At 25.5% G+C, this 13225-nt stretch overlaps 1 protein-coding gene across 1 annotated transcript in view; it reads left to right on the top strand.

The window, feature by feature from the left end:
• Positions 1 to 5865: 5865 nt before the first annotated feature.
• LOC136076805 (NACHT, LRR and PYD domains-containing protein 7-like) overlaps positions 5866 to 13225 on the top strand; it is a 45353-nt gene continuing 37993 nt past the window's right edge. Inside the window, exon 1 of the mRNA XM_065790255.1 lies at positions 5866 to 6158. Coding sequence (XP_065646327.1) covers positions 5912 to 6158 — 247 coding nt within the window. The 5' untranslated portion in view covers positions 5866 to 5911. The remainder of the gene's footprint in view (positions 6159 to 13225) is intronic.

Genomic DNA, 13225 nt, shown 5'->3' with positions numbered 1-13225 from the left:
AACTCCAGAATAGGAAAGTTCTTTATCTTCAAAAAAAACTTTATGATTTTTTTTTGTCAATTCTATAAAACAAATAAATATTGCCATTATATCTACAACAATTATTTCAGAAAATGAAATAAAGATATAATTTAAAATATATTTATAAACCAAGATTGTAGGATATAGAAGGGTATTAATCTATTATTTTATTTTTGCTTTAGTTTTTTATTTTTAAAAAAATTATTTTAAAAAAAGTAAATATTTTAAAAACTACTTTGGTTCTTAAAATTACGAATATTTATGTTAAAATTGTTTAACTTAATAAAATAGATTCTTGAAGTATAAAATAAAATATAAAAGTAATAGTAAAGATCAATATTGATATTTACTTTTTACTTTTTTATCTTTTTACTTTACATTACTTTCATATCTATCAGCAAAACATTTCTCCAGAAAACAGACTTCTGTTTACTATGGCTAGAAACCATTGTAAAAAGGTTTTGTCTGACGAGAAGCCCACTATTCTCAGGCCATGAAATCTCATATATTTTATCTCAAAAATTAGGCTCTTGTGACTTCTGAAGAATATTCAACAGCAGCATGGAATATATAAAATTGAAGGCAAGCAGTCAATTTAAACAGCTAACACATGGAATTGATGGTCAATTGTTTTTTATTGGACGGCCAAAATTTTTATTTTTTTATTTGTTTAATTTTTATCTTAATTTTACATACACAAAAATAATGAATAATGCTTGAAAATTAAAGAATTTGTATTCCTTAGAAAAATATATAATTTTAAATAAAATCAATGCATTTTAAATGGAAATAGAAGTAACTAACATTCAAATTACATCTATACATACATCTATTATTTTACACGTAAGTATACATATACTTCTATTTACATTGTTGGATTGTAAAAATGTTTTAAATTTGCAAACCTTTTAATTCCTTTTCCATTCCTCTTGAGAATGCTGAAACATAATGCACTGTGTGCAATATTTGATGTTCTTTTATTTTTAAACAAACGTCTCTATATGTATTGAGAATGTGTCGTTCTTCAAGAGTTTCTTCAAAGGGATCTAAAGGTACTGTTATTGATCCTGGTTCTGCACATAGTGAATAAATGAAAATGATGAAATAAAAAATTTTGAATAATAACTATTTTTCAAAATTGAAAAAAAATTAAAACTTGTTTATTATACTAAAAAATTAACTTCATAATTATTATTAATTTTTTTTATAATTATTTTTCTACTTAATATTTGCCATATATAAAATATAAATAAAAAAATTCATTAGTTCATGTCATAAATCAAATGCAAAAAGAATGTAACTTAGAGCAAAGTTTCAAGTTTAAGTTATACTTAAAGCCTGCATCAATTTTATATAAAAGCAAAAAACAAAATATATTAACTTTTAAAGATATACATTAGATATATTATCAGAAAGTATCAATTCTTGATACTTACTGAACATTTAAACAAAGTTAATAACATTTTAACTAACTTTCTTTTATAAGTAGTTTAACTTTATTTTAGTGCTAATTAGGCTTAAATACACTTAATGACATTGATTAATGTATATTATTAATGTAAATAAATTGATGCCATCAATTGATGCCATATTATATTAATATTATTAATATATTTGTTCAAATATATTTACATTAAATATAAAATCTTACAAAAAAAAATCTTCAAGATCTAATGAAGAAACAATATCACAAACATTACAATCTCCCAAATTATTCTCGTCCATTTTAATTAACTTTTAAATTTTTTTGATAAATACAGTATAAATATCAATAAACAAATATTGGTAAATATCCAAAGAACAAGCTTCGTACGAAATTTTCGATTTCAAAAGCATGGTGAAAATTTTTTCGGATGGTGTTGCGTCATATTTCGGATGATCTTTGCGTCATATTTGATTTCAATAAATTTTTCCGTAGTCTGCAAATTTTAAAATCTATGGCACCTCTTTTTAAAATCATGCACTTTTGGTGCATGCTAAAGATCGCTTACCGAAATTTAGAGTTGCGTAATTAATGGACGATCCCAAATTTATGACACCTCCATTTGGTGTATGCTAAACTTCTCTTCGAAAATTTATTTGTATGATAATAAATTTTTTTTATAGGCAAATGCAAAAACGCACAAAAAAGTTTTTATTTTATTTTATATGAAAGTAATATAGGTTTGGTAGGTTTGTTGTTATTTTTTTTAGCTGTGTCAAACATATTTAACATTTGCATTTGACTCGAAAAGCTTTAAATTTATAAAAAAAATATTTATTCCTTGATAAGCAATAAATTTTTTTTTATAAATTTGTGTATAAATTAAAACACCAGGACCTTGTGTTTTTAGTTCATTCAAATTAATAATCCTCAATTCCCATAAAATTTGACAACAATCTTTGTGTGTGTGTGTGTGTGTGTGTGTGTGTGTGTGTGTGTGTGTGTGTGTGTGTGTGTGTGTGTGTGTGTGTGTGTGTGTGTGTGTGTGTGTGTGTGTGTGTGTGTTGTGTGTCATATTAGAATTTTTTCTTAATTTATTTTCAATTCTACTATTAAAAACAAATAGTTATTACATGGTTTATTTAAGCAGTGTGAAAATATAGATCACAATCGAGGATGCTTTAAGGTTTGAATCCATATATTTTACACACAATAGTTTATGCATGTGATTTTACTAGGTATAAGAACTGATATTTTTAAATTGATCAAATACTTGATAGTTTTGCATCATTTAAAAGATATCTTAAAAAAAAATATTTTTAAAAGCATTAGACTTTGAAGAATGAAAAATAAAATTTTTAAATTTTTTATGAAAAGAAACCTATGATTTATTCCAAGCAAGTATGAAAAGTGAGAATGTAGTGGGTATTGTTTGACGCAACCAAGCATCAAAATATTTATATGAGAGATCTTCTTATTTAATAGATTTTCTTAGTAAATTAGTTTTTATTAAAAGTAAGTAAATATTTTGTGATAAATGATTAAATCATGTTTTTTTTTTCTCATTGTGATTATCATAGTAAATTTATGCATTCATTTAATATTTTTTAAAAACTTGCATATATATATATATATATATATATATATATATATATATATATATATATATATATATATATATATATATATATTGATATTTAAGGCTGTTTTGTATTATAATAATAAAACAAAACTCATAGTCGTAAAAGAGTGCTCAATATTAAAACGATACTTCAATTAGAGCGATATACATATATATTAACGAAGAGAAAACAACTTTTTCTATGGTACTTTAAGTTTCATGTCTATATGGCAATCATCAGCCATTGAATACAAATTCAAAAACATTCGTTGATATATATGTAAATATATATATATATATATATATATATATATATATATATATATATATATATATATATATATATATATACATATTAGGGCCCTGCAAATCACTTTTTATGGTATCGAATCGAATCAGGCATTGATTTACAAATCGAGTCAAATCTCAAATCAAATCATCATTTTGAGGATATCTATGTTTTAGTTAGTAGTGATTCGCAGGGCCCTAATATATACATATATATATAAATATATATATATATATATATATATATATATATATATATATATATATATATATATATAGTAAATTATTTTAGTGTATTTTACAAATAGAGTGCTCAATGTTCTTAAAGAACAGAGCAATAATTAATTAGTAAAAAACACTTATCTAACTTTTATCTTCTACTCGGAGTTTCACCATTGCTGGATCATCAGGAAGAACTCTTCCTGATGATCCAGCAATGGTGAAACTCCGAGTAGAAGATAAAAGTTAGATAAGTGTTTTTTACTAATTAATTATATATATATATATATATATATATAATTGCATGCAAACACTTTACTAGTTATGTATTACTAGTAAACAAAAGGTTAAAGAGCAAGGAAACAGTAATAAAGACTTAAAAAGTTGTAGGCTGTATAAGTCAGGAAAGCACAAAGGTGAGTAAGAGTTTTGAGGTTTTGTTGATGTGCAAGTAAATAAACTGATGATATAATTTTTTATAGCATGAAGGGACAGATACAGTAAGCGGATGAATGACTTTGGTGAATGACAACCCAGGCAAGAATGAAGTTTCAATTGATTAAATTAGAGATGATAGCTTGTTTGAGTTAAGGAAAAGTATTTTTCATACTATATATTTTTTGGAAAAAAGAAACAGATGCAGCCTTTCGACGAGGAGGTGTGGCTCAGCTTGGCAGATACAGAGAATCTAACTACATTTACAATGTGCTTTTGGACCTTGTCTAAGATAAAAATGTCAACAATATTGGAAATGTCAACAATACAGTATAGAAATCTAATAAATAATTCTGAGTTTAGTGCTGTTTCTGCCCACACATACATTTTGACATGGAGCTGAAGGCAGCCATTACAACGAAGATAATTTGCAAGAAAGAGTCTCTTTTATATTTATAGCACTTTTATAAAAAGAGTGTAGAAAATTTATATACAGATTTGTAAATATGTGTGTAATTGCAAATGTCATTTAAAATTAAGCAAATGTAAAAGTTTCATTTGTATAGCATTACATAAAAACATTTGTAAGTGTAAACGTCTTTAGTTTAAGTTAAGTTTGCATCTGGTATTTGGAATGAATGTGTATTTTTTTTATAGCAATCATAAGTTTTTGCGATATTTTTAAAATGGCAGCAAGTGTATAAAAATTGAAAAATGTATAATGCTGATGAGTAGATTTGAACCCTAGGAAATGACCCTTATGACAGCGCAATAAACCACTGGGCTATTGAGGATATAGATTTGAGTAAAAAACAAACCATTTTATGAATCTTTTATATAGATTGCACATAGTCATCACTTTTCAAGCGGGTTACTCTAATTTAGTGAGTTTATTTATTTAATTAAAAATTTAATAGAATATAAGCATTTTTAGCAGAAAGTCGAAACAGTGAGTAGAAATTTTTTTTTTTTAATCAAACATTTAGTTATGATATGCATCTTTATGTTTTTTGACTTCTAAATATCTGGTTTTATTTATAAACACCATTTTTTTTGTTACAAATTTTTTATCATTGAATTATAATAATTTATCAACAATACAATTATATGTTTTATTTAATATTTGCGATGGAGTAAAATGTTTACATTGTTAACATTTTATTAAACTTCAACTTGAAAGTTTTAACTACATATTATTCATATAATATATTAAATATTATAAAGGATGCAGCAAATTAAGTATAACCAAATAAATACGCTCTCAAATTTCTATTACAAAAAATATTTGTTTTTTAAGCAAAGCATTGTAAAAAAGTCAAAATTTAAAAATACAATTTTATTGTTCGATGTCCCCCTTTAGCTATAATTATTTCATCAAGTCTTATAATAAAAGAATCACATGCTGGACAGCTGTGAGCTTAGGGTATTTTAGCCCATTTCTGACAAAAAGCTGTTTTTAAGTACAAACTTTAAAAATTTTTAGAACATACTTTGTCTTCTAGAACATCCTAAATGGAGATATTCATGGAATTTGTATCTGGTGAACAGCCATTGTTTTAACAAAATCAACTATAGAACATTTGCACTTAACCAATCTTGATTCGCCCAAACTTTATGTAATGGTGCTGAGTCCTGTTGGAATGTCCATGGTCAGTTACCGAAAAAACATCCAGGACTTATTTTTGATACACAGTTGCATTAATTTTGACAGGAGATTCCAAAATAATTAATAGTTACAGATCAATTGCTGCACCCTGTATTATATGTTCTATTACACTATTATCATTTTAATATACAATATGTTTTATATTAAATTTTAATAAACAGTTATTAATATTGTTATACAAATCTAAAATGTTTAAATATTTAAAATGTATAAAGTTCTATATTAGTATTTTAAAGAAATGGATGATAAAATATATAAAGAAATTTTGCTAAAGATCGGAGATAATTTGTTGGAAAAAAATTTTGAAGATATTAAATATTATTATTCACAACAAATTGGTGATGGTATTCTTGAAAAGATTAAAAGACCAACTGATTTTTTTAAAGCTTTAGAACATCGTATGCTTCTAGGGGTTGATAACTACGATGCGTTTGTTAAGGTACTTAGCATAATTGGAAGGAATGATCTGGCAAAACATTTTTCTGGTAAGTTTTTAGTAATCTTATATTTATATTGTTTTATAGCTATTTCAATCTATCAGACTTAATTGCTTTAAAATGTTACAATGTTGTGTTAAAACAATATATATATATATATATATATATATATATATATATATATATATATATATATATATATATATATATATATATATATATATATATATATATATATATAAATATATATATATATATATATATATATATATATATATATATATATATATATATATATATATATATATATATATATATATATGTCTCAGGGATTGTTTCGAGATTTCGCTGCGTAGCGAAAACGCGTAACGCATTTCTAAGTAACTCAACTCAGCAAATATATTTTGCATCGTTAGAAGTTATATTGTGTCACTAGCGTCTTTTCAAGTACCGCATTGTAATTAAAGTTATTTTATTAACGCGTTAAAAATCATACAAACAGTTTTTTTTTTTTCTCACTATAACAGAAGTTACAAATAAAATCTAAGTTCTTATTAAAAAAATCATTTTTATTATTTTTTTCAAATATGAACTAAACTTTATTTTGAAAAAAATATTTTTTTCATGAAACGTAAAATATTTGTTTATTTTCTTATGATTTTATATTTGGTTTTTGGTTATTTTATTAACTGTTAATACATTTTTTCTTATTTAATTTGTGAACTCTTTTTAATAATGTTTTTAAACAATAAAGTTTTTTTTTGTTATTTATCAGTTACCGATAACATATTCGTGATCATAATTTATTTTCATAAATTAAATGAACGTCATTAAAACTTTACGTTATTGAATTAACAATAAACAAAATATCTTATTAATAAAATATTTACATCAAAATAAATCGTGCATTTTTTAAACTTATTATGACTAAAAATAATTTTTATATTTAAAAGGAATTTATATATTTAATTCCTTAAGATAAAACTTAAAACACTTTTTTTTTTTAACTAATTTTTAATAACAAAAAAAAAATTATGAAACAAACTGTTTCTTTAACAAAAAAATCTATTATTTTACAATTGCGGTTAAATGCTTTTACTTACGACTTTATTTCTTCTGAATAAACGTCACGTTAACGGTAATCAAAAGATAATTTAAATATTCTAAAAGATATAAGTTTTTGCGTAGCAAAACTGCTGAAAGCGTAGGCAAATCGCCTTTTCGCAAGCAAAATGCAAGCTGCGTAGCGCTTCTTAACAAGGCCTGCACACATATATATATATATATATATATATATATATATATATATATATATATATATATATATATATATATATATATATATATATATATATATATATATATATATATATAATCTGTTATATTTTGCGAAAATTTTTTCCATATTTTGTTGACAAAAAGTAAAAATTAAAATGCAAGACCCGAATTTTTTTTTTTATTAATTGATAGACTGCCTGTCCCCACCAAACCCTCAGTCAATGTAGCGGCACTCCCTTGTGGGTCAGGCTAAAAGATAGTAGATGTAGCAGTACTCCCTTGCGGGTCAAGCTATTTGTCAGTCGATGTAGCAGCACTCCTTTGCGAGTCAGGCTATTTGTCAGTCAATGTAGCAGCACTCCCTTGCGAGTCAGGCTATAAGATAGTCGATGTAGCAACACTCCGCGTATGATTTACAGTAATAAAAAAAAAAAATAATAAAAACATTTTTTTTAAAAAATTAAAAATAAAAACATTTTATTGAAAAAAAAAAAAAAAACATTGTTTATATTGTTAAAAACATTCAGAATATTTTTAAAAACATTCTGGTCAATTAAATTTGCGTTTTTGTGGTTTTTTTAAAAAACGAATAATTTGTAATTAAATTAATGGTTTTGACTTTTGTCCAAAACGCAAATGTTGGATGAAAATCAAAATTAATTAAAAATGACGTATGTGTTGGCATAAGAAGCATTTTTTTCCTTCTGTGCTCCCCAAATGCAACAAACTATAGAACTATATATATATATATATATATATATATATATATATATATATATATACATATATATATATATATATATATATATATATATATATATATATATATATATATACTGATGTGTTTTCACCATCAGTAGGTTCATCAGGAAGAATTCTTCCTGATGAACCTACTGATGGTGAAACACAGTGTAGAAGAAATCAAAAATTAGATAAGTGTTTTTACAAATATTATATATATATATATATATATATATATATATATATATATATATATATATATATATATATATATATATATATATATACACATATATATATTTCACAGATATTTATTATATATATTGGCACTATAATATTGATGCTAGAAGTATCTTTGCTCATTTTTTTTTAAGTGATGTACCCTAATATATATATATATATACATATATATATATATATATATATATATATATATATATATATATATATATATATATATATATATATATATATATATATATATATATATATATATATATTAGGGTACATCACTTAAAAAAAAAAATATATATATATATATATATATATATATATATATTTATATATATATATACATATATATATATATATATATATATATATATATATATATATATATATATATATATATATATACATATATATATATATATATATGCATATATACATATATATATATATATATATATATATATATACATATATATATATATATATATATATATATATATATATATACCTATATATATATATATATATATATATATATATATATATATATATATATATATATATATACACATATACATATATATATATATATACATATATATATATATATACATATATATATATATACATATATATATATATATATATATATATATATATATATATATATATATATATATATATATATATATATATATTAGGGTACATCACTTAAAAAAAAATTAGCAAAGATACTTCTAGCATCAATATTATAGTGCCAATATATATAATAAATATCTGTGAAATTTTCATTTATTTGTGTATAACACATGAAAAAAACTAGGAAAATGATTGGCATCTAAAAACCAAGATTAAACTAGGGCGGCGGAGCTGGGAGCCCGGGGGGTTACCAGACCTTTTTTTTATATTAGAAATTTCAAGTAATATTAAGTAATAATAAAAAAATTAGAATTTTCTACCTACCAGGGAATTTGTTTATTTTTAAGATATCAGACATAAAAAAGAAAAAAACAAATGACATTAATATTAACTATTTGTTTGGCATAGTGACATATTCATGTTAAAACATATTTACTGTATAAATAATCAAATTCAAGTGTCTTTTAAAAAAATGTTTCTTAGGTCTTTTTTAGAGTGCAGCTTAGGCATTAATAGTCTATGAGCCAACCTAGCCCTGACAAATCCATCTCTTCTCTCAAATCCATAAACAGATGCAGATGCATCTGTCACCTCTTTTACGGCTTTTTCGCTAGATTGTGTGTGTAGAGTGCTTCGAAAGGTATCTCTAAGAAATTTTCAAGAGGTATCTCTAAGAACTTGTCAAGATCTTTCGTAGGTATTTGACATGTAAATACAGGTTCTGATTTATCTTCTTTGTCCCAGTTGATCAGTTCTTGATTGCTCCCAGATTAAGTTGGACCTTCTTCCTTGTCCTGAATCGAGTGTTTCCATACTCCGAACTTTTCCGTATCTCTTTGATGGTTTTAATGGCAAATCTCCTAGATTCTTTAACTGAGCTTGCTATAAGGGAAAGAATCAAAGATTCAGAATGAGCAAAATAAGCTCCATTTTTTATGTAGGGAGTAACAATTTCTTTTATCTCATCCTCCTGTTTTCTTAGCAGTCTTAACAGTGTTACTATGTGTTCTGGGGCCTCAACAATACTGTGTTTCATTTTAATTTTATACCACATGTGAAAATACACTTGAACTACCCATTTTGAAGTTAAGTGAAATCTTCTTAGCACATCATCAGTAAAGCCATGGTTACTCATGTGGAGAAAAATAATAACTTCTCCAGTAGTAAGCCTTCTGCTATGGGAAAGGTTGCCACACTTAGCCATTTTAAGATTTGGGTCCATCTTGCCTGTAGTCAAACATGTAATCAGTTTATAGCAGAGAGCTGAATCTGTTGACATTGAACTTTGAATTTTTTCAGGGAACTAGATTAATGGTTCCAACTGCGCAATAGGTTCAAATGTATCAAAGTTTTTCCATACTGTTTACTTTTAAAAGAGCTTTTTCAATTAGTCCAGTGAAACCAACATTTGAATTGGTGGGTCCATCCAGAGTGACAATAATGTCCCTCAAAGGAAGCTCATTGCAATGTAGCATACAAATAGACCAGAAACACTTTCTACCTAACAATTGTTCAAGATTTGTCAACTAACCTCCATCAGCTAAGATGGATATTTGTCAACAAACCTCCGTCAGCTAAGATGGAGATTTGTCAACAAACTTCCATCTTAGCTGCTTGTTTAGCAGGCTTATTACAAGGTATTGCCTTCATGGGCGTAAAACGTGTAATATAGCGACCGCCAGGTTCAGAAGTAACAGTAATGTGTTCTTCTTTCACAACCCTATGATAAAATTGTTTTGTTACAGGGTTGTGCTTTAAAACTCTGGTAAAATCTTTTCTGCTATCAGCAAATATACCTTTGATAGGTTGTAATTAAAACTTCTTTTTTTCAGATGTCTTTGCTTTAGTCATTACTGCTTTCCTAGCTCTAACAACTTTCTTAGGATCTACAGCCAAATAGGACATTTCAGGTGTTAAAAAGTTACCAAGAATAAGGTCTTGAAGAAAAGCTGAAACTACTGCTGATGTTGCAGCTGGTGAAATATTAAATCTCAAAGAAGCTTCAGCAGTATTACTAATGGACATAAAATTTAGTTTCCATTTATCTGTTGAAGCAGGTTCATCTTCCATTTCTATTCTATTTGAATTATCATCACATATGAAAGACTCAACATAATCTTTCTTTTTTGAAGTTTCTTCCTCTTCTTTTTTTCTAATTTGTTTTTCTAGACTTGACTTTTTTTTCGGCTTCCTCTTTTCTAAAGAAACCTGTCTAGCTGTTTTCTTAGTATCTTTACAAGTCATTTGATATTTTGATAGTGACCCAGTTTTTTCTCTTTCAGCTTTTAACCAAATAAGTTCACTTTTTGGAATCTTTTTTTCCCTTGGACAGTTACACTGAATATGTGCAAAATCTAGACAACTATTTAATTTTGAGCACTTTTCTTTACATAAAATGATTTCACATTTACAATATGTAATGTCAAGCAATTGATCTAATTTGATTTCCCAGGTAGAAACAATTTTTTGGGCTGCTTTTCCTCTAGAAATATGACTAAACTTATTCCAGGCTATTAGATTTTTTGTACCAAAGATATTTTGTTTATTACCTCAGGAAACTTGAAAAGAGCATTCAATCTTGTCCACTGTTGAAGTACCAAGTCTGCTAATTGTACACTAAGTTCTCTTACAGACATAAGCCTCCTTAAAAATAAAACAAAGTTAATACAAGTAAATACAAACAAAATTTCTGCAATCTTTAAATTTAACTTTTCATTACATACTTGCCAATATCTTTTTTAATGAGCAAACTTTCTTGTATTAAAAGACCCTTTCTCAGGATATCTCTAATAGTAGGCACTTCTGAAGGATTAAAATCATTACTTCCACCCAAATACAGTGAAAATTGTGATTCTTTTTTATCCAAATTGAATCTAGTAATTTTAGGAGCACTCATTCTTCCTATTAATATTAAATAGTTACTAGCAATTAACAAAATTGGAAATCAACCAAACCGGAAGTAAAGTACTTTTGTACTGCATTTTCTTGTATGAGGTAAATAAATGCACTTATGGAAGTAATTTATTTCCAGTTTTATTGATTGCTAGTATGAATGAACGAAAACGTATGTTTAAATACAAAAATTATTTCAGAATGTGATGTATTGTATTCTTTCCAGAGTACATATAGAATAGTACATAAGTACAGAAGTTATAGCCCATGCGTCTTCCAGAGACAAACAACTTTTTTCGCGGTGACAGTAATTGTGATATGGAAAATAGTCTTGCTCGATGACCGTAACACTAACCCTTACGGGCTAGGCCCAATATTATTTATAAACTTTGCCGTATATATAAATCTGACATATTTAAAATTCGTCGAATGGTCACACACAAGCAGTGAACGCCTGAGGGAAAAAATGAAGTACATTAGAATAAAGGAGAATTATTTTTCAAACGAAGCTTATTTTAACAGTTGTCAAGACAAAAATAAAGATTAATAGAGGAACATTTAAAATATAAATAAGACAGACAAGGCACCTAAACAATACTAACAATAATAATAAAAAATAAATTGTTATATAAATACTAATATGAGCAAAGATATACAAAAAATAAATAAAACAAAAAATAGATTACAAAAATAAAAAGTATGCATACAACAATGAAAGGCCTCAGAATGGGAAAAAAAACTTTAATGCTAATGTGTAAACATAATATGTGTAGTGATTAAGTAATAAACATCTCCTCAAAGTCGCGTCTATTATTACTAGCGTTTCGATGAGGATCAGCACTAATAACTAGTTTATCCCATCAGACAAACATCATTGCCACTTATGCTTTACCCCGCAACTTATGGCTAATCCATACTGCAGTAAAAAAGGATTCACTACAAATAGCCAAAACCCAACTATACCCAAATTTGTAAAACACTAATATTTTTTTGATGATATGATATAAAAAGTGTTGATCTACTGCACAATATAAATAAAAATAGTTAAATAAATCACTTATCATACCACTGGTAGAAAAAACTAAGCACAATAAATTAAAATTTAAATAAAAAAAACGCCAAAAATAAAAATAAAATCAACTAAAGTGTCCAAACAGAAAATGTTAATAAATTTTCCCCTTAGACCATTTAAACCACATAGGTAGTTCCAGCACAAATAAACCAAAAACAATCAAATGGCAATGTACCCAATTAAAAACCCTTTTAAAGTTGAATAAAACTCAATAGAGTCTTCAAAAAACTCTAACACTGTCATAAATACTTCATTCGAATTT

This window comes from Hydra vulgaris, chromosome 02 (genome assembly GCF_038396675.1).
Source record: "Hydra vulgaris chromosome 02, alternate assembly HydraT2T_AEP".
Classification (NCBI taxonomy): Eukaryota; Metazoa; Cnidaria; class Hydrozoa; order Anthoathecata; family Hydridae; genus Hydra; species Hydra vulgaris.
Note: the sequence above shows the minus strand (reverse complement) of the source record. Positions and strands in the feature narration are given on the sequence as shown.